Source organism: Rhinopithecus roxellana, chromosome 18, assembly GCF_007565055.1.
Source record: "Rhinopithecus roxellana isolate Shanxi Qingling chromosome 18, ASM756505v1, whole genome shotgun sequence".
NCBI lineage: Eukaryota > Metazoa > Chordata > Mammalia > Primates > Cercopithecidae > Rhinopithecus > Rhinopithecus roxellana.
In genome coordinates this window covers 98,085,917-98,109,588 of record NC_044566.1, presented here as the reverse complement: position 1 = coordinate 98,109,588, position 23,672 = coordinate 98,085,917, and the positions used below count along the sequence as shown (strand labels likewise).

The window sequence follows — 23,672 nt, the reverse complement described above, 5'->3', positions numbered from 1 at the left end:
ATCTCAAAATGTGTTTGGGTGAAAAAGGACTTCAAATGTAATTTTTTTTTTCCCCAAAGAAGAATGTGAAAAGTTTTGTTTGAGTCTTTAAAACAGAAAATGTAGCAACTATCTGAGGCTGACACGGGTCAGCTGGGTCTCTTAGTCATACGATTCTGGATCTATTTTATAAAATCTTGCTCCGAGTATATTTGTGGGTGCTGTCAACAAAATTATCACTGGAGATAATGGGCTTCACATACAAAAAAGAAAGTGCTGAGACACCTGCCTACATATTAAGTGTACTTTCTTTCTCTCTCACTTCTTGCATGCTTGTTACTCCAGAAACATTACATATAACACACTATATATTAAAATGTCACTTAAGGAGAAAGTAAATCGTCCAATAATGCTAGAATGCCACCAGAGGGAACCTGAGGCTATTTCCATTATAATGCAAGTGTTCAAAAACAAGACTTTTCAGGGGATAATTTCCTATCATCTCCCTCTCCCACTTTTTTAAGCTAGCCATATTTTGTGCGGTTATAGATTTATGTACTCCAAAAAGGCTATTCCTTAGTGAAACTAAAAACAACCAAAAGAACAAATAGACATTCACATCACTTTCTACTGCTTGATAGCCTTCCCCAAATAGGATGTTTCCTTCTGTGTAACCCTCTTGATGTATTTTTTTTATATAAAGAAAGTGTTGTTATTAGCAATTTTAAACCCAAATGGTCTTAGCTTCATGGTCTGAAATACTTAGTCAAAAACAAATCCTGTGTATATAGGACCCTGTCAGTCCATTTTTACTGATGTGTATGGCCCTAATTCAATCACAGTAACTCTCATGGCCTCAAGTTCATCATTTTTAAAGCCAGTCTAATTTTGGTGTACATAATTGGCATGAATATTGTCAAAGTCAAAGAGTAATGGAGACTTAGAAAGGATTTCTGCTTTTAAGATAATGGAGTAATGAATTTTCTCTCTTTTTCCTTTCAGAAACCACTCTAAGCATCAAAGATATTCATTAATAAAAAATAAGCTAAATCTTTGTGAAATCAAGAGAGCTTGAATGGTAAAATATCATGAAGGGTTGCCATATGCAACTGGAACCAGTGGAGCTGTGGTAAGGCTGAGAAGATGTCTATGAAGAGCAGGCCTCAACAATCATAGGAAAGTAAAGTTCTCCAATTAATTGGAGGAACACTAAGGTATGTCAATAAACAATCAAAAAGAAACATCTTTGACCTATGTACATTGGTGAGGTCCTGACAGAGAGAGATTGCAATTGCCCAATTCTGTAAGCTAAGGAGGAAGAAAGGCAAAACATGCATTCTCAATTTCACACACACACCCAACCACCCACACCCAGTCCCCCCACCCACACCCATACACACACGCTCCCCACCCACACTCCCACACCCACCCACACACCCCCACCACACCCACATACCCACCCACACCCCCACACACCCCACCACACACCCCCACACACCCAACACACCCACCCACATACCCCCACACACACCACACCCCACACCCACCCACATACCCCTACACACCCCCACACCCCCACACACCCCACACACACCCACACCCCCCACCATACACCCATACATATATCCCCACACCCACCCACCACCCCACACACACCCACACCCCCCACCATACACCCATACATACACCCCCACACCCACCCACCCCCATACACACTGATACCCCCACCACACCCACACCCCCATACACACACACCCACACCCCCACCACAACCCCATACACACACACCCCCCATCCCCACACCCCCTACCACACCCCCATACACACACACCCACACCCCCCGCACCCACCACCCATACACACACCCACACCCCCACCCCACACCACACACACACCCCACACCACACCCACACACCCATACACACACCCACATCGCTCACACACCATCACCACCAACCCGCACCCCCTCCCACACACCCATCACACCCACCCCCCCCCCACCACCCCCACCCACACACACCCCAAACACCACACCACATTCTCCCTGCAACCCACCACAACAGCCTCTCTGGGTCATAAAGTACTTCTACATTAAGCACAGAAAATTCCCTTTAGCCAGAAACAAGGCCCTAGCCACAACTATCCTGCAACTATCTGGTCTAGGAAGAGTTTGTTTTATTCACAGGTGAGGAGTAGGAATAATAGTCATTATTATTATAATTTTAAGAGTAGTACAGGGCCTGGAAAATATACAAATAAGAAATAAGATAAACACAGGACAAATGTTGAGCACATAAAGTTTATGAATATAATATATTCAAAGAAAATGCAGCAGAATGATCAGGCTGTGCATAACAGAGATACAAAAATACAGGAAAACATGGCAGAGCAACAGAAGATGCTGAAATATGAGTTGACAGTGGTCATAAGTGAAGTGGAAGAGAAAAGTGAAAATATCAAAGAAATGGGCCAGGTGCAGTGGCTCACACCTGTAACCCCAGCACTTTGGGAGGCTGAGGTGGGAGGATCACTTGAGGCCAGGAGTTCGAGGCCAGCCTGGCTAACCTAACGAAAACTTGTATCTACTAAAACTATAAGAATCAGCTGGTTGTGGTGGCACACACCTGTAATCCCAGCTACTTGGGAGGCTGAAGCATGAGAATTGCTTGAACCGGGAGTTGGAGGGTGCAGTGAGCCGAGAGCATGCCACTGCACTCCTGCTTGCAAAATAGAAGGAGACTCTGTCTCAAAAAAGGAAAAATAAAAAATAAATGACATTTCTACTGAAGGCAGCACAAAGATTAGCCAATGCCGAAGAAACAGTATGAGACAGGATAGGATTGAGCAAACAAACAAAATAACTAAAAGTTAATAAAGCACTACAAAGGATTAAGGAGAAAATAGCTTTACAAAATAGACAAGGGACAGAAAACGTATACACGATAGATATTTGTAAAGAAGAGAATATAATCTAATTTAAAAAATGCAAGGATAATTCAAATAAACTTTCAGAAACAAAAGTAAACTTGAATCAAAAGTCTGAAAGACTACACAATAATGTCCCAGGAAAACCAGTGACCCTTTCAGCATACAAGAAAAAAGATCTGGCTGGGCATAGTGGCACATATCTGTAATCCCAGCACTTTGGGAGGTCAAGGTGGGAGGATGGCTTGAACCCAGGAGTTCAAGACTAGCATGGGAAACATAGTGAGACCTCGTATCTATGGGGGAAGAAAAAAAATTAGCCAGGCATGGTGACATGTGCCTCTAGTTCCAGCTTTAAGGGAGGCTGAGAAGGGAGCATTGCTTGAGCTAGGGAGGTTAAGGCTCCAGTGAGCTATGATTGTGCCACTGCACTCCAGCCTGGATGACAGAGCAAGACCCTGTCTCAAAAAAGAAAAAAAGGGGGAAGGGATGGCATTGGGAGTTATACCTGATGTAAATGAGGTATAATGGGTGCTGACAAGTTGATGGGTGCAGCATACCAACATGGCACAAGTATACATATATAACAAACCTGCACGTTGTGCACATGTACCCTAGAACTTAAAGTATAATAAAAAAAAAAAAGAAAAAAAGAAAACAGGCCGAGTTATGTCAAACATGGTCATAGACATCTCCATATGAACAGACAACACGAGAAGACCTTAGAGCAAAGGTTGCAACATACTAAATGAAAGAAGGTGTGACCCAGTAATTTTGTAACTACGACTTTTTGAAAATTTTTATTTTTATGTTAAATTCCAGGATACACGTGCAGAACATGCAGGTTTGTCACATAGGTAAATGTGTGCCATGGTATAACCACCACATTTAAATCAGAGAGGTAACAAAGATTTCAGACATGCAATAAGTCAGGGATTCTAAGTTCCAAGGAACCTTTCCCTTTAAGATGGTAAAGAGCATTGTTTTGCAACTTTTTTTTTCTTAAACTGCCACCCACAGTAATGGGTGGCACATTTCACTGTGATTTGATGCACATTTGATGTGACTTGATACACATCCACTATCTATATCTGTTCTATACTGAAAAGCATTTCAAAAAATATTACCACTACTATGAAAGATACATTGTTATTTTTCTTCTATTCCATTCTATTCTATTTTACATCTTAAAACACGCTAGTCATGATGGACCAAATTGATTTCACAGCACCACTAATGGGTTATAGCCTGAAGTTTAAAAAGTACTAAAGGATAAACTTTAGCTAACTAAAAGATGGAGAAAGTATCATTTAAAGAAAAGTCAAATAACAGAGGCTTAAGTATATTTGAGGCTTGAAGGCAAATAGAAGAAAAACTAAGCTAAAATTTGGTGGGTAGGATGGAGAGAGAAGTGTATTTACATTGTCATTGTTTATAATGGGGAGTCAATAAAGAAACAGCATTTAGAGGAAACAAAAGGAACACATACAAAACAATATTCAAAGAAGCAAAAATTATCTACTACAAATTAAAAGGTAAAAATGAATACAAAAAAACTGAAAGCATAACATGACAGAACTAAGACAAAACATACTTATGATCTCAACAAATGTAAATGTACTAAAATCATCTAGTAAAAACAAAGGCTAAGATTAAATCTCAGCGTAAAACCTAACCACGTCATATATAGGAGACACACTTTTGGCTATTCAAAGACAATCCCATATATACCAGACAAAGAAAACAAAGTAAAAGCATGTGACCCAATCTAGTTTTGAACCACCGTGGATTTAGGACCAAAACCATTACATGAATCAAGACAGGCATGTTAAAATGGCAGGAAATAAACTCATAGTGGAAACCCAAGTTATGAACATCTGTGGACTGAAAACCATAGCATCAAAATTACCAAAACAAAAACGACAGGTAATACAGAGAGAAATATGTACAGTATGAAACTAATTCACCTCTAGGTCCAAGTCACAGAAAATAGACCAATACAAATAAGGATCAATAAAAATGTAATTAACAAAGTAGAACTAATTAAACCTTATTAAACTCCATACCTTAAACAGAATAACATCATCTTTTCAATGCCCAAAGAACATCCAGAAAAACTAGGACACAAAGAAAATTCCAAATGGATAGAAAGGGTATGGATGACATACAATGAAAATGGAACTGGTGAGTAAAACAGAAAAGAAATGAACAGAAAAAACAAACCCCTACCACCAAAGAGTTTTAAAAACTTCCCTCTTCAGTAATTTCTGGGCCAGAGAAAATTAAAATCCAAAACTGCAGAATATATAAATAAAGAATAAACTATGAATGAAAGCACTACATACCAAAACCTATAGAATACGGAAATTCACAGCGTTAAAATACTAAGGAAAAAAGAATGAATACAAATGCATTCAAGAAGAAGCAACAAGAAAAACCAAAAAACGAAGGCAGTAAAGATAAAAGCAGGAACTGATCAACTGGAAAACAGAATATAAACTAGTAAATAAATCTGATAAGTCATTCACCAGGAAAAAAACAAAAATAGCCAACTTAATTGGAAGTTAATTGGGAAAAGTGAAAAGTACAGAGTGGAAAAAGTATAAATACTAGGTAGCCATTAAAAAAATGAGGTAACTGGCCGGGCACCTGTTGGCTCACCCTTGTAATCCCAGCACTTTGGGAGGCCAAGGTGGGTGGATTACCTGAGGTCGGAGTTCAAGACCAGCCTGGCCAACATGGTAAAAACCCGTCTCTACTAAAAATACAAAAAAATTAGCTGGGCATGGTGGTGGGTGCCTGTAATCCCAGCTACTTGGGAGGCTGGGGCAGGAGAATCACTTGAACCCAGGAGATGGAGATTGCAGTGAGCTGAGATTGCACCATTACACTCCAGCCTGGGCAACAGGAGTGAAACTGCTTTAAATATATATATATACATGTATATATACACACACACACACACATATATACACACACAGCTAATAAAAAATATACATATATAATAAAATGAGGTAACTATATGTATTGATATAATATGGAATATAATATTAAGTAAAAAAAACATAAAGAATAGCTATCATTTGTGCTCAAAAACCAGAAAAGCTATATATGCACATGTGCTTGTTTATGTACAGAATACATCAACACAACTGCAGAAGATGGTGCCAGGCCTGAAACCTGGCAGAGGAACTGCCTGATGAAGGGCAGGAGTGGCAGAGTGACTTACTTTTTACTTATTAAAGTTTTTTGCAAAACTATCAATGCTTTGAATTTTGTAACATGAGCATATATCACTTGGTAAGCTGATTCTTAAAAATAATTTGTAATTATTTAGTCTATAAAGCTACAAAACTTTGGATACTTCTTTTACTATTACTGGGAGCTAAGAGTTCAGTCTATAGTCTTAAAAAATTACTGAGCTTTTATCATCAATAGCCAGAATTTGCTTATATTTGTAAAATGTCTTAAATTCTTTGAATCACTTAAACATACACTATCTCATTTAATACATGTTAACAGTGAAGAAACTGGAGCAGTACTGCAATCCTGGCATGACAGGTGAGGCCTTTGAGGCTCACAGGCCTTGGGTGGCTTATGTAAGGCCACTGACTGCTAAGCATCTCCTCTACCTATTCAAACAGGCCCCAGGCTCCTAGGATCCAGGATGTCAGGATTTCATATCTATCTATGTATCTATCTATACATACATACATACATACATACATACATACATATTTTTTTCTGAGATGGAGTCTCGCTCTATCGCCCAGGCTAGAGTGCAGTGGTGTAATCTAGGCTCACTGCAACCTCCATCTCCTGGGTTCAAGTGATTCTCCAGCCTCAGCCTCCCGAGTAGCTGGGATTACAAGCGTGCACCACCATGCCTGGCTAATTTTTTAATTTTTAGTAGAGACGGCGTTTCACCATGTTGACCAGGCTAGTCTTGAACTCCTGACTTCAAGTGATATACCCACTTCAACTTCCCAAAGTGCTGGGATTACAGGTGTGAACCACCATGCCTGGCCAGGATTTCATAACTTTTGAGTTGTATCTGGGGATTTCATGGGTGGATAAAATGGTACCTCTGTTACTCACTGGGAACCTCAAATTCAGTCTGCTTCATCAGGGAAGACAATGATTGACATTTACCCTGTGTAATGAGCTGATTTGCATCCCCCTAAATTCCTATGTTGAAGTCCTAACCCCCAAGTACATCAGAATGTAACTGTATTTGAAGAAAGTCTTTAAAGGTGTAATTAAGTTAAAATGAGGTCTTTAGGGTGGGCCCTGATCCAATATGACTGGTGTCCTTACAGAAAGAGGTGATTAGGACACAGGCATACACAGAGAAAAGACCCTGTGAACACACAGCCATCTGCAAGCCAAGGAGAGAGGCCTCAGAGGAAAGCCGCCCTGCTGACACCCTGATCTCAGACTCTAGCACAGAAGTATAAGAACATAAACTGCTGTGGGTTAAGCCACCTAGTCTGTGCTACTTTGCTATGGCAGCCTGAGCAAACCAGTGCATCCTTCAGCACCCTGAAATGTAATTATGTAATTGTAATTTAATATGTAATTTAAAATGTAATTTTAATTTAAAATATTAAAATACTTTGAGTCATCTGCAAAGGTCAGTCAAAAGAGAGACTCAGCTTTGCTTGCACCAGCATTTTCAGGAAAGCAACTACGTGGTCAAGAATACGTGACTTGGAAGTACCTTTTCCCAGATGTTGAGCTTTCTTTCCAACAAATGAATTCTAATCTGTGAAAGCGAAAAGCTTGTTGATTTAGACTAATCCTCGTGGTGTTACAGTTGTGAATGATGCATTGATATTTGATGCTTGCACATTTAAAAGGCTGACACTCTGACAGCTTGTTCTCCTAAGAGGACTAAGTGTATGCAGAAATGTCAAGAAGATATTCAACTTGGATGAGAATCAAGCTGTGTATTTCCTTATGTCTTTCTGTAGAGCTGACCTGAGCCAGCGGTTAGGCAGGACTAAAATCCAGGAAGGAAATTCTGCCACTGTGTGAATTTGGGCGACTAGCTGCATCTTGGATACCAAATGAGACAAGGAGCAGCACTTTCAGGCTTGACACAGAACACGACCTAGGGGGACACATCGGCCTTCTGCCTTCTGTTCTCCACGGACCAGCTCTGTGTCCACATGAAAACTCATGACCCAACATCCTCGTCAATACAGTAAGACTTACAGACTGCTGTGAGGATTAAGTAGAATCATACATGCAAAAACTATGTAAACAATGTAAAATAAATTATAAAAACTACACGAATGTAAGTTATCATTAATATTGTTGAATTAGATGGAAGATTAGTGGACCAGTAATCGAGATTTCAAATTCTGTGACCAATGTCCCTTTCTACATGTATGTTATGCTTGCATTAAACATTGATTTAAAAAAAGATTCCTAATTCTGTCTCTGCTAGAAATTAGTCTGGGCCCACTAACTTCTTGGGGCCTTAGTTTCCTCATCTGTAAAACAAAGGTGAACTGTATTATCTTATGTTAGTTGGAACATGCTAAAATTCTATGACCTATTTCTTATTACTCCATGTCTTGATAATACATAACATATTTTTTAAATGGGTATTTTGATATATAGATAGGGACACATCTCTTTGATGTGAAACGCCTAAGGTACCAAAGAACAAAAAGGGTTTTGGAGGTTCCTGGCTCTTTTGTGACTAGATTATACAGGGAATCCCAAATGATTGATCGGGTTTTATGAGGGAAGCTTTGGCTGGGAGACACTCTAGAAGATAAAAGTATTCCGTAAATTTCAGGTATAAAAGAAATACAGGGCTCCAAGTACAGCTTCCCCCTTATTCATACACAATGTGATTCTTACGAAAGTTCAGAACACAGTTTTGTCGACCCTAAAGCCAGGCTTGAATGTGGACTCTGCCTATCATTCTGCTAGCTGCGAGATCGTAGGCAATTTCCTTCCCTCTCTATGTCTCAGCCCCTTAAACAGGCATAATGAGAAGTGCACAGTGCCTGTCTGCCACATATCACCATCACCATCATCATCATCATCATCATCATCATCATCATCATCATCATTGCCATCAGGGCTCAGCACATCAATCAAATCTCTGCTCTGCTCTATTCTTTGGTTTATATTGTCAATGACTAGGGGCATATTTAAAGTATTGGTTAGTGCCCAGAGTAATACTGTGCACACAAAGGCATTTACAGAACCGTTTTGAGCATGAATGCAGGATTCAAAGAAATGTCCTACAGACAGTGGAAAGGACATTTCCTCACTTCTTTGGAGAATGAGATGAAATAGGAACTGAAGGCAACCTAGGTTTTACTTGGATAAATCTTTAATACAGAAATACAGAAATACCGTTAGATATGGGAACATATTTTCTTTTTCTTTCTTTCTTTCTTTCTTTCTTTTTTTTGAGACCGAGTTTCGCTCTGTTGCCAGGCTGGAGTGCAGTGGCACGATCTCGGCTCACTGCAACCTCCGCCTCCCAGGTTCAAGCAGTTCTCTTGCCTCAGCCTCCTGAGTAGCTGGGACTACAGATGTGCACCACCAGGCCCAGCTAATTTTTGTATTTTTAGTAGAGATGGGGTTTACCATGTTGGCCAGGATGGTCTTTATCTCTTGACCTTGTGATCCACCTGCCTTGGCTTCCCAAACAAAGTGCTGGGGTTACAGGTGTGAGACACCATGACTGGCTTTTTTTTTTTTTTTTTTTTTTTTTTTGAGACGGTGTCTCACTCTGTCGCCGAAGCTGGAGTGTAGTGGCACGATCTTGGCTCACTGTAACCTCCACCTCCCGGGTTCAAGTGATTCTCCTGCCTCAGCCTCCCAAGTAGCTGGGATTACAGGCGTGCACCACCACACCCAGCTGATTTTTTTATTTTTAGTAGACATGCAGTTTCACCATGTTGGCCCCTATTTTCTTATTCTGTTGTTTGTAATAGATATTTAAAATATTACATACAAACAAGGAACTTTATTCTACCTACAGTGTTGAAAACCTGAAAAATATAGAAAACAATGAAGAAGGAAAATCACACCCACATTATAATGCCTACAGATGAACAGTTTTGATGGGAGCCTCACCATGTACTGCTAGAAGTCTCATTCCACCCTAAGCCAAGAACATCGGATGTTCCTTCCCTCCCTCCATCAATACAACTCTTACCTCACAGAATTTTAAGAAAGAATTACAGGTGACCACGTGACATCTGGCTAAGTCCCTTAAAAAAGATTCCTAATTCTGTCTCTGCTAGAAATTAGGTTATCACATCTGTAGAATGAGATACTTCCACATCACCATTGTTGGAAAGAGATCATGTAGCCTGCATGTCTTTAATGCCTTCGAAACATACTTCAAGGATTATTCAGGCTATAACTGTAATATATCATAAATTCTTGATTTGTCCTCATGGCAATAACATATTGGTTTTTCTTTTTTTTGGAGACGGAGTTTTGCTCTTATTGCCCAGGCTGGAGTGCAGTGGCATGATCTTGGCTCACCGCAACCTCCGCCTTCTGGGTTCAAACGATTTTTCTGCCTCAGCCTCCTGAGTAGCTGGGGTTACAGGCATTCGCTACCACTCCTGGCTAATTTTTGTATTTTTAGTAGAGACAGGATTTCTCCATGTTGGTCAGGCTGGTCTCGAACTCCCGACCTCAGGTGATCTGCCTGCCTCGGCCTCCCAAAGTGCTGGGATTACAGGCATGAATCACCACACATGGCCTGGCAATTGCATCTTATAGAAGGTGGAGGAAGCATATGGGCTAAATGGGCCTAATTCTAAACAACGAAGAATGAGGGGGAAACCCAGGGCAATAGTGAGAGTATTATGTAGGAGTTTTCTTTACAAATAATAAAACAGAAACTTGGCCGGGCGTGGTAGCTCACGCCTGTAATCCCAGCACTTTGGGAGGCCGAGGCAGGCAGATCACAAGGTCAGGAGATCGAGACCATCCTGGCTAACACGGTGAGATCCCATCTCTACTAAAAAATACAAAAAATTAGCCAGACGGACGAGGTGGCAGGCGCCTGTAGTCCCAGCTACTCGGGTGGCTGAGGCAGGAGAATGGCATGAACCCATGAGGCGGAGCTTGCAGTGAGCCGAGATCGTGCCACTGCACTCCAGCCTGGGTGACAGAGCAAGACTCCGCCTCAAAATAATAATAATAATATAAAACAGAAACTAGAAACCAAAAGCAATCTAGGTAGGTCTAAGTAGAACATTTTCTAGGTAGATCATTCTACAACAATAAACAATAGCCCACACTTTTTGCTCAAACTCTTAAATCTCCTGTATGTACCTCAACAGCATTTGCCTATCAATAAGAATGAAATGCAATGGGTCTGCAGAACATGAGTACTATGTGCTCTATGCCTTTTTCTATGAGAATCTGAACCCATAGAGTCTAAATGTGTAAAAAGTCTGGTCTAACACCTTTCTGCTTGGGCACACGGCACGCACATGTATGTGCACACATTCGACCCCCCAACCCCTACCCGCTTCTGCCGACTCTCTGCAGACCTGACATCAACCCGGGACGTGCCATTAAGGCCCAGTCGTGAAGCTTTGTCTCTGCAGGCTTATAATTGAAAAGGGTACACAGTGCTTGTTACCATACCCACGGTGCCAAATTGTGCGGAAGGAGCCGCTGAGACAAACTTTAATTACAACTCCGTGGAGCATGCTCACCTGTTTTGCTGTTTCAGTGAGGGCAGCGGCTTCTGCCTTGCCCAGTTGTTGCACCATCTTGTAAAATAGGCTCTCTTTATTTTGTAGCAAAACATATGGCTCATCATATTCTTTCAGTCTTCCTGAATCTAAAACCTGTTAATCAGCAGAAAGAAACCCATTGAAATACGATGTTTTGCAGTAACATATTATAACAGAGACAATATTTCGGAAAGGGGCAGGAGAGGGAGAGAATCTGTTTGGGTGGTAGGCCTGGATGGTGTTTAAATGGTTTGATTACCCTGTTTTACGAAGCAAAGAAAGGCCTAACCTGACCTTTTATTACTATAATGTTATAGGAAAGGAAGAAAATGAAAGTTCTAGACTATTATTCTGGGCACTCAGCAGTCCTGTGGCATTTTATATTCTGCCAAAGGCATTTTGGGTTCTTATCATTACTTAGTGCTTTTAACTCTCAGACTCTCAGCATTGAAGGGTATTTATACATATGATCAGAGTTGGGAAACTTCTTGATTTAAGAAAATCAAATTCAGTTTATCTACAAGGTAGGGTAATGTCATAAAAAACAGATGGGAAAGACCTGACAGTAAATTAATTGCCAAGCCAGTTTCATAGATGCTAAGCAATATTTGGAAAAGAAGTTAATGCTTCTGGAATTTCCTTAAGGTTCTTCTAGAACATGTCAGCTGCTAAGAGGGGCTAAACTCTGGATGGTGAGGTTAAGGTGCATTCTGAAATCGGCTCTGGGTGTACTTTATTATTCCGAGAGAGAAAGGCTGGCCAAAAAAGCTGTTACCTAAGCAGCTTTAGCATAATTGCTCTCTGCACAGAAGAAATCGCTAGCAATCCAACTTTCTCTTTGGATAAGACTAAAGAAGCGATTAAGAAATTGAGCTCCAAACTCCTGTGATCACAGCCCACATGACACATGAGGCAGCCCAATCTGCGTTGCTGAGGGCGGAATATCTGTTTTCCCAATCACCTTTCTTCGCTTCTTTCGCTTTCTTTAGCTGCTTGCCTTTTAGCTGCTTTATTGCTCATTAATATGTCCACTGGAAATTGAAAGAGGGAGGAAGGGGCTCTTAACTCTGCATTTCTACTTATTAGTGGCTTTGGTTAATGGTTTCAGAGGGAAGAAAGAGTCTGAACAATTGGCCCAAATGACGTACCTAAGAAAACAGTTCTGATGTTAAGTGGCACTTAGTTCTTCATTTAGGCCACATTTAGAGTAAATTTATCTTAAGAGAATATGCTGAACCTCCAAGCAGGACACAGGATGTTTTTCTACATGTAGACATTGCAATTAATTCCATCCCATGGTATTTAATCGGACACATTTATTAAGCCTCATAAAGGGCATTTTCCTGTTAATCTTTTGTTTACTACTGTGAATCACTGCTAAGGGCAGCTTTCTCAAAAGAGTTCAAGAATAATTGAATCTGTCACATCCACATAATAATTAAAATGTCCTATAATTTGGCATGCCAATTTAGATACCCCAAATGTGTAATTTTACTTAAGCATAGCATTACAGAGCATAACCACTCCTCCTGATGATGAAGGAAAAAATCTGCAATTTAAAAATACAGGTCTCTCTAACGCTAAAGACTAAATAGATAAGTGAATCAAATTACTTTCTAAAATGATGAAGTTTTAGTCTGCAAAAGCAACAAGTAAACTTTTAAAAATTATTCCCACAGAGTTGATAGCGAGTGAGTTCTCTGTAAAGACTCTACATAATGTTTAATGGAAAGAAAGTCCTACTACTATTTGGTCCTTGTCCAAATTCCTACTAAATTTATTCACATTTGAGTGACTAGTAAATCTTTCCAGATTCCCTCTCATTGTCTGCAAACACATGAATGCCACTGAGACCAGGAGTTCTCAAAACTGACCAGAATCTAAAAAGGCAGAGCCAGGAAAAAGCATTATTATTATTAGATTAATAATAAAAATGACAGAAAGATCATTTTGGTCAAAATACTTTAAGCCTTATAAATATCAACAACTTAGCAATGGCATTTTATTTGTTAGGAGAGTTTTTGAGTTTGGGGGTGATAGAACTACAACCTTAATAATTTATTAGAACTTAAAATTTTAACTTCTATAAGGTTTCACACTTAAAAAATATAAAATAAAACTGGCCTCTTTAATACTTTTTTGATACTCATTAAAACAAAATATAGGCCAGGTGCAGTGGCTCCCACCTATAATCTGAGCACTTTGGGAGGCCAAGGCAGGCAGATCACTTAAGGCCAAGAGTTTGAAACCATCTTTACTAAAAATACAAAAATTAGCTGGGCCTGGTGGTGTGCAACTGTAGTCCCAGCTACTCGGGAGGCTGAAGCATGAGAATCACCTGAACCCAGGAGGTGGAGGATGCAGTGAGCTGAGATCGTGCTACTGCACTCCAGCCTGGGCGACAGAGTGAGGCTCTGTCTCAAAAAAAAAAAAAAAAAAAAAGAAAAAGAAAAAGAAAAAGAAAAAAACCCCCCAAAAACCCAAAATGACCCCCAAAATGTAGTATCTTATAATGAACTGGATTATCGTAGCTACAGATTTGCAAGATTTGAGACATGGCATCCTTGGCATATAAATATGACCTAACAAAGAGTATGGTTACCATAAAAATCAATGAAAGCACCCCATAACTAAAATATCAGTTTGTGAACTTGAAAAGGAAAATAAAATGGGTTGAACATGCTCTGCTTTTACAATCATCACTGCAAACTCCCAAAATAGAATGGATAAGGTAATTTCTTTCCTTCCATCCATTCATGCAATATTGAGTGAATGTCTATTTCCAAAGTACTGTTTCAGGAATGGGTGATTTAAAGATGAGCAAGAAACAGTCTATCAAGATGCTGATGGCCAGAGATAAAGATGGAAGTGCAAATAAGTTAAACAACTTAGCCTAGGCTGCACAAATTAGGAGACGGCAGAGCTGGAATTTGAACCCAGGTGTAAACCTGTCTTCTTCCCTCTTCAAGTGAGTTCCCAGAGGTACACTTCTATTTACTTTCAGTCTCTTTGTTTTCAGAAGTAAAATATGGGCAATGAGAGCTGTAAACAGTCAATTTTTTAAGACACCTTTTTATTTGGATAACTTTGCATATTTTAAGAAAAATATGCCTGCAAGCATAAAAAATTCACCTATTCACTTTCCACTGCAACTGGAGTCCTATTACACCCAGGACTCAGTTTTTTACTGTGTGCCTGGCATATGCTCACAGAAAAAGAAGACAATTTTTTTTTTTGAAATAGAGTCTCACTCTGTCACCCAGGCTGGAGTACAGTGGTGCGATCTCAGTTCACTGCAACCTCCACCTCCTGGGATCAAGCAATTCTCCAGCCTCAGCCTCCCGAGTAGCTGGGACTAGAGGTGCACGCCATCAAAGCCTGGCTAATTTTTGTTTTTTGTAGAGACGGGGTTTCGCCATGTTGCCCATGCTGGTTTTAAACTCCTGAGCTCAAAGCAATCCTCCCAGCTTGGCTTCCCAAAGTGCTGGGATTACAGGCGTGAGCCACCACACATGGCCCAAGAAAACAAACTTCATTCAAGTTTCAGGATTAATAATGAGCAAGTGACACTTGGCCAGAACACATTGGAGGAAAATGAACTTTCATGAATTCCTGAATTTATTCAGCACACATTTATTGCACACTTTCTGCATTCATGTCATTATGCTAGATGCTGTGGAAGAGGCAGAAATGGGTAAGTCCCAGCCCCTGCTTTTAGGAAGCCTACACTCAAAATAAATAAATAAATAAATAAAGACAGGAAAAAACACTCAAGTGACTAGAATGCCAGAAAAAAGGCAAAACAAGCGGGAGTTCAGCAGCAGCAGAAGTCACCACTGGCCAAAATTTCTGACGAGGAGCTTCAGGGAGGAGAAAATAGCAAACTGGACCTTGAGGAATGGACAGACTTGGACACACAGAAATGGTGGTGGAGGTGAGGGGTGGGAGGACAGTGGTCATTCCAGACACCAAGAGGTCTGACAGCCCACCGATCACTTCCTCAAGGGCAGGGTTATGTGACTGCTCTGGTTCACTGTTGCATCTCCAAGGCCTGGCATTGCACACGATGTGTGAGCGGGCACCCCATGCACACTGCTAAAAGTTAAATACAAAGGAAGTGAAATTCAGGGCACGATTGGGTGACTGACCAGTGGTGCAGTCCCAGACCACAGAGTGAGGTCCAGCAGAGAAAGAATGTAGCTGGCCCTGGGAAACAGATAAGGAAGGAGGTATAGGGATGCCAGGATTCAGGCTATAGCCTTGGAGGACCACATGCCTCAAGTTGATGGCTATAGAGAAGAGAGAGAAAAGCGAAAAGGAGACACAGCAGGAATGAGGGCTAAGGCTTGACTCCAGATTAAATATTGGAAAAGAGAAAATAAGGAACAATCAAATGCTACAAGGGCTAAGTTAGGATGCACATAGAAAACAATGCTAAGAATAGAACTTTACCCGCTTGGCCTTTATACATGTTGAGTATACTTACGAAATGCCTGGGACCATAAGTGTTTCAGATTTCAGATACTTTTGAATTTTGCAATGTTTGCATTATACATACTTACAGATCCAGCATACTTACCCGAAAACCCAAAATCTGAAATGCCCCAATGAGGGTCTCCTACAAGCTTCACATTAGAGCTCAAAAAGTTTCAGATTTAGGAGCATTTCAGATTTCAGATTAGGGAACTCAATCTGTATTTATCGATTTGACCAAAGATTCTGGATCTTTTACAACAAAATAAAGCGACTCTGAATTTTCTTTTTGTACAGAAAAAGGGGTATAATCTTGAATTTGTATCTTCATATCTTTTATACCTATATGAAAACAGTCCTGAAATCTCCTGCTCGGTCCTCACCTTTTCTCTACCCAAGTAAAACTATAAACTAAGCCGCGCATTGATGTCGGTCTTGCCGCCCCAGGATCTCTCCAGCAATGCAAACCTCAAATCACTTGCTGCTCTCCAGAAGGTCAAGGAAAAACACATTATACTGGAATGCATTAGTCAGTTCCTCAGTTACATAAGCTCAATGAAGGTGTGTTTATCAGGCCTGCATATCTGCAGATATTCCAGGTAGCTGTCCTAGATATAAAAATTAAGTGAACCAACTGCAAAACAATTTAATCCATTTAATTGGCAGGATGCCATTGCTGATAGTGGGGTGACCTCAGGAACAGGGGAGGCGCAGGACAGGGTGAAGGATAAAAAAGCCTGATCATAGGAAAAGAAAAGCTCGGAACAGCTTTCACTATGGCAGCAAGCAATACATAGAAACCCCATTTAGCAACAGGCAGAGTGAGGTTGGGAGGGTTTTCATTTCAGAGGTCGGTTATGGGCTGCCATGACAAAAGGGGTGTACGGAGAGTCATCTGATGTTCGAAATTGGTTTCTGCACTTGTTAAATGGGTGCCTGTGACTCTTCTCTGGGACAAGGTACTATGGCATGTGGCAAAGATTCCTCAAAATCCTGTCCCAGGTCTTAAAACAGTAAATGATTCTTCTCACCTGGGGAAAATGAAGGGTAAGTCCCAGTGACCCACTCAGCCACTTCCCCAAAGCTCTGTAATTGTGTGTATTTATTCTCCTAGTACGTTTTTTCTTTTTTTCTTTTTTTGTGAGATGGATCTCACTCTGTCGCCCAGGCTGGAGTGCAGTGGCGTGATCTTGGCTCACTGCAACCTCCGCCTCCCGGGTTCAAGAGATTCTCCTGCCTTGGCCTCCCGAGTAGCTGGGATTACGGGCACACGGCACCATGCCGGGCTAATTTTTCTGTATTTTTAGTAGAGATGGGGTTTCACCATGTTGGCCAGGCTGGTCTCGAACTTCTGACCTCAGGTAATCCGCCCTCCTCGACCTCCCAAAATGCTGGGATTACAGGCATGAGCCACCGTGCCCAGCCCCAGTTTGTGCTTTCTACCTTCACATTAGTTCTTTGTCCCGCTGAACACTTTAATTAAATGTCTCAGCATAGTTTTTAAGAAGTAATTTTTCCTCTTCTGAAATGTTCTAATTGTGGCCGTTGTCGGTTTCTTAAAGAGAAGTTCCATGAAGATGAAACATAGAATTTAAATAAAACTCAAGTTAGCTTTGAGTTGTGTTTCTCCAGCTGGTTCTGTTAGAATGATTTCTCATTTGTTTTCTCTGAGAAAACTCTACTAAAAAGAAAGATATACATTATACACCCATAAGACTGCCTACAAAGAAAAGAGCTACAATCTGAATTTCTCAGTCCTGCTTTTGGTTCTCTGTAATTCACTCCCGAAGAATTCTCTAACTGCAGATTCGCTTATTCCTTGTTCACTCACGCTACCAGGGAGAATCCAGAGTGCTGTAAGGACGGGTGTGCAGGGACTGGAGGAAAAGGCTGTGCTATTGGCTGAAAGGAAAACAGGTCACAAGTAACCAGCTAATCCTAAAAACTACAGGGAGGAAGCTGTCTTTAATGTGGAGATAGTGGTGCGTATTAGAAAAAAGAGGATTTCTAATTTGTCTGTCTTGCTCTACTGTTTTGTGGCAACTGAGCAAATGAAGATTAAATTAGCTGTCATTAAGACTACACCATGTTTAATAAAGTTAAAATTGACAGAACATCTTCATAAAATAAAATTCTAAGCTTAACACATTAATGGCACTTAATGAACCAAAACTCGGTAAATCCCTTTGGAGAGTCAACACATAAACAAAGCTATTAATTAGGTCGCAGTTGTTTCCCAACAAGCCTTTTGTTTGATTTACTTACAGTAAACAAAACCATATCCATCCGTCTTTGTGCAGAAGTATTCACCAATGCAACAAAATGTAATTATTACACCTTAAGCACCTGCAATTCCATGACTGCACGATGACAATAGTGTTGGTTATGTCCTTCATTAACATCTGACACTTCCCCAGCCACTCCCTGAGCCTACCCTCTGGAGCACTGAGCTTTGCAGCTGATTCACTTGTCTCTATGTTTTCACAGCTTTCAGAATAACAGAACAGAACACATGTTTTCTGGAAAGGTATCTCTAAAACAAGCAAGGGAAAAAAAAAAAAAAACCACCTCTAAAATCAAAGATCTGAGAAAGAACGGTATTTATGGTGTTCCCCTGAATTGAAAGCTGGCTGATGATCAGAAGCTCTAGAATATGGGAGAAGCTTTCAGCTAGGGGTCAAGGGAACATAGAAGCCAGTTCCCAATCTCAAGCTACAGAATGCATGTCTCCTGGGTTCCCTGAGGCTGAAACCTGCCATTGCCTGTTAAGAAAAATTGGAAAATAGTTCTCACGAAGAATTCAGAGCTTGTAATAAGACTCCTTACTTAAATTTACACTTCCTAGTAGGACTTCCTGTGATGTCACTGATGACCTCATGGCCAGGGAGCCCTAAATGGAAGATCTCCCAATATCACTGGAGAGATCACCATAGATGGAGACAATAATGGAGTTGGGAGTGAGAAGGAAAGTTCCATGCTGAAATGTAAGGTCATCTCAACAGTTACATCCTCCAAGGGAACACTCGCCTTTCCCTTCTCCAAATTTATTTCTTCCAGGTCTTCCCCATTCATCCAGATAGTCAGGTCCCAAACAGAGAAACCAGGACTGACTCCCCCTGTCTTCCCTCAAATCTCACATTCAATCCATCACAGTCCAGTTGCTTTACTTTGCTATTTACTCCAAATCCATCCATTACACCATCTTCACTGCTCACACCATAGTCTAAGCCGCCATTGTGCATGGTGTAGAGAGGGCAAGACCACAACAGTGAATGCTGCGTTTGATGAACTGAAGGACGATAACTAAAGGACTGTGGCTTTTACTACAAAAGAAAGAGAGAGAACAGAGTGAGGAAAGCCTAAAAGGTAGGAAGGGGCCAACTGTAAATTGTTTTGTAGAACCATGTTGAGAGTTTAGATAAAGACATTAATCCAGAGAGAAAAAAATTAAGGCTCTCAAAAGCTACCTGGAGGGATTGGTATATAAAGCAATAAACTAATGGGCATATTTCAATAATAGTAACAGTGCCGATAGATCAAGGGGAGGCTTGTGAACTAGACATTTATGTGGTCTGATGCTGATTGATCAGATTTAGGAGTGACCAACTGACTTGTCTGCCAAGTTCTGTCCTTGCTTGCTGTCTCCCTAACTAATCAGACCTTCTAAGTTGACAGCATTTCTAAGCATTAGATAATAAAAGGAGTAGCTAGCATCAATGCTGTAACAGCAAATCCCAACAAGAAGTCTATATGATACATTTAGGCTACAGGCACCCACCACCACGTCCAGCTAATTTTTGTATTATTAGTAGAGACAGGGTTTCACTATGTTGGCCAGGCTGGTCTCGAACTCCTGACCTCAAGTGATCTGCCCGCCTTGGCCTCCCAAAGTGCTGAGATTACAGCTGTGAGCCACTGTGCCTGGCCTTGCTTCCTAAAATTATCACTGTTTCCCTTCATTTTCTAGGCCCTCCGATTCCTATGTAACAAATTTCCTGTTAAATCCTTTCTGTTGGATTCATTTGTTTTTCTGGCTAGACCCTCTATGAAAATAATTTGTGATAGATCTTTTCATTTCTTCCCCTGTGACACACATCTTGTGAATGTCCCAACAGCTGAGAAGTTCTGCAACCTTACCCAATGAGCCCCTTGCAGTATATAAAAACCTGAATCTGTCATTAAGGGGATCAAGCATGCTGAAACAACTGTGACAGTGACGATGACTGTGATCTTCTATTTGATACTACTCTGTAGTACGACAGTTAGCATCACAAGCTGAATCTTAGATTTGGAATATTTTCATGGTCAACTTTTAACGTATGATTTTTGCATATGAGTATATGCAAAGAGATACATTGGATATATTGTTAGTAGCACTGAGGGTGTAGTTAAGTATATGAATTACTGTTGGGAATGAGAGCCAAAATTAACAGAAAATTAACTTACTAGGGGTTTCTATCAAGTTTTACAAGGAACAAACCGAAAAAGTGAACATAATTGGAAGCAACTGGAATTCCGCAGGTGAAGGACTCACCATTATCCTGTCGCTGTCAATAATGGTGTTCAATCTGTGTGCAATGGTTAGCACAGTGCAGTGGGCAAATTTCTCCCGGATTTTCTTTTGTATTAACTCATCAGTTCTGCAATCAAAGAAGTTAAGTTTAATTCCGTAAAGATGGGAAAAGTAGCCTTAAGACTTAAAAAGCTCTACTACACAATAGTTTTTTTTTTAAAAAAAGATCACATATATTCAGTGTTTTAAAAAGCATGTTAAAATGTTCTAGGACAATCTTATTCTATAAAAAATCTATATAGTAATTTACAATTTTCATAAAACAATGAAAAATATCTTACCCCCAAATTGCTTAAAGCTGATTATTGGGAGTGGATTTTAGGAATCTAGCTCTCCTGGAATACTGAATAACATCACTGACACTGGAAAACACGCTTGGGTTTCTTCCTCTGTTTTTTCAGAATGAATGTTATCCATGTTAAAATGTTATCTCTGGGGCAAACAGGGTACTTAGAAACATTTCTCAGAATCATTCCGTGTTTCCCATTTACACACTTAAAATGTGGACTTAAGGTTACATGGACTTCAGCTTTATACCTTGGATCCACATTTGCCGTTGCTTCATCAATAATCAATATCTGATTTTTCCTGAGAATTGCCCTGGCAAGGCATACCAGTTGTCTTTGTCCGACACTAAAATTGGATCCTGATTCTGCTAATTCGGTATCCATTTTACTAGGAAGATCTTCAATGGTTTCTTTAAGTTGTACCTGTAGATGTACAAAGAAAAATGACTGCTATCATTCAAGCTGCTATGGAAGTAGCCAAGCCTCATAGACATTAGAACCTTCAGGTCCCTTCTCTTGAAAGATATAACTTAAGTGGACACGCACATGAGGCTGAGAGTTACCTTTAGTTAATGTTCAATGAGAAAGATGGTGGAGTCAACACAAAACTGAAATATTCTGACTTAAGAGAACAAACAATGGAACCCAAGACGCTCCTTTATCACCATCAGCGAGCACAGGGCCATGTGTTAACACTGCCTGGGCCAATTTCATTAAGAAAAACCTAGCATGATCAATAAAATGATTCTGTAGGTAAAATACAGAAAGATAAAAAAAATCCCTTCTTAACTTTTAGTTAAAAGATTACAGAAATTTAGAGACAAAAAGAATAATGGTTGCCAAGGGCTGGAGGATTAACTGTAAATGGACACAAGGAAATTTCTTTGGGTAACAGAGACATTTTAAAACCGGATTCCTGCAATGACTGCCCAACTCTATAAATTTACCAAAATGACTGAATCACTTCTAAGGGGAGCATTTTCTGCTATGTCAATTAGACCTCGATAGAGTTGGTGGAAAAAAAAAATCATATCAGTGTCCCCCAGCACCTGAACTTCCTTACCAAAAACCAACGTGACAGCCACCAAGAACCCCTCTTCCAGGGAAGGAGGGAAGTTTCTCAAAAAATGAAGCTCATGCTCCCAATGTAGAGTCTGAAGAAAAGGTGAAAGGATCTTTCTGGTTGAGTCAATTTTCCCAAAGTACATTTTGGAGAGGAGTGAGTATAACTCGAGGGAAAATGTAAAAAGAAAATTACTGCCAGAAGTATGGTCCTCCAAAGATATCATCTTATAGGCACTTTACCATTTTGGAAGGTTTTTTAATCAACTGGAAAAGCTAAAAAAAATACAAATGCAAACAATGGAAAACGGTGCCTCATTTGTTAGGAAATCAGGAGCTTATTCTTGGGCTGGTCCTTTCCCAAGTTTAAGTCCCGACTGCCAAAGCAGGTCAGTGCATTTTCTTCAGTCTAATAAATGTTTTGCAGTGAGTGAAAACTCACGGAAAACAGCACACAATAACATCTTGCCCCAGACGATGGGGATAGATGATGTTGATATTAATGTATCTTTATAAAATTATAGCTATAAGATGATCTGATACTACACTGGGTGGTGGTTCAGTTCACTGATGTGTTTTGGAGAAATTTTATAGAATAAGAGCCAAACTCAGGTGACATTTGAGAGCTATAGAGGAACGAAGAGTCAATACACCTCCAATTAAGAGATCAGCAAGCAGATAGATATGTGGTGGCCAATAAGCAGGTGTACGGAACTACAATGCCCAACAACAAAACGCCAAGAGCAAACGGGCAACACTGTCATGTACCTTAAATATGGAAGCACACTTCTATGAATGTGATCTTGAGTTGTACTCATGATGGAAGTCCAACTCCAAGAAACAGGAATTTTGAGTTAAGATTAAATATGGTATTGATATTTGGCATTAGCATGAAAAGTAGGAAATTAAACAAAATCCGAAGTGTAAGATTTAGCTCGTGGTGCAAAATGTTGCCCTGAAAATTATAGGATGGAATATGTCAGCTTAGTCAAGTCCTCTCCATTACAAGGAAGAGGACTTACTGAGTATTCTTTTTATGAAACATATTCAGAGACCTATACCCCATGTGATGGAACTGATCAAAAGTAGATGTTGGCAAAGTTTTTATTAGCTTTTCCTTCTGACTTGATTTTGATAATACTGGTAGGTGCAAAAGGGTCTTTCCTAAGACTGGCAGCCAGACTTTGAAGAAATAATCTCACACTTGCCCTTGATTAAGGTGCCATTCCATCATTCTTCTGGGTTTTGACTTTCCTTGAGGTTATCCACACTGACTTGATGAAGAACAGAGTTGTGAGGTGAAGAACAATGAACACATTTCCCAGAAAACAGTGTCCTCTGAGTCTCTGTCATCATGATTGAATCAGGGATGGTTATGAGAATGATATGAATGTGTGGCTGAGTGCTGTGGCTCATGCCTGTAATCCCAGCACTTTGGGAGGCTGTGGCAGGCAGATCACCTGAGGTTAGGAGTTTGAGACCAGCCTGGCCAACATGGTGAAACCCCATATCAATTAATAATCCAAAAATTTTAGCTGGGCATGGTGGCGGGCACTTGTAATCCCATTAGGGGGCTGAGGCAGGAGAATCGCTTGAACCTGGGAGGTGGAGGTTGCAGTGAGCCAAGATTGCGCCACT

General features: G+C 40.4%; 1 protein-coding gene across 2 annotated transcripts in view; it reads right to left on the bottom strand.

Annotated features, from left to right (window-relative positions):
* ABCC4 (ATP binding cassette subfamily C member 4) overlaps positions 1-23,672 on the bottom strand; it is a 292,989-nt gene that overhangs the window by 2,747 nt on the left and 266,570 nt on the right. Inside the window, exons 28-30 of one of the 2 annotated variants that reach the window (XM_010358905.2) lie at positions 21,223-21,395; positions 20,647-20,752; positions 11,619-11,753 (exon numbers count right to left, since the gene is read on the bottom strand). In XM_010358905.2, coding sequence (XP_010357207.2) covers positions 11,619-11,753; positions 20,647-20,752; positions 21,223-21,395 — 414 coding nt within the window. Of the gene's footprint in view, positions 1-11,618; positions 11,754-18,759; positions 19,436-20,646; positions 20,753-21,222; positions 21,396-23,672 lie in introns of those variants that run through there. The other variant, XM_010358906.2, reaches the window with a different exon arrangement.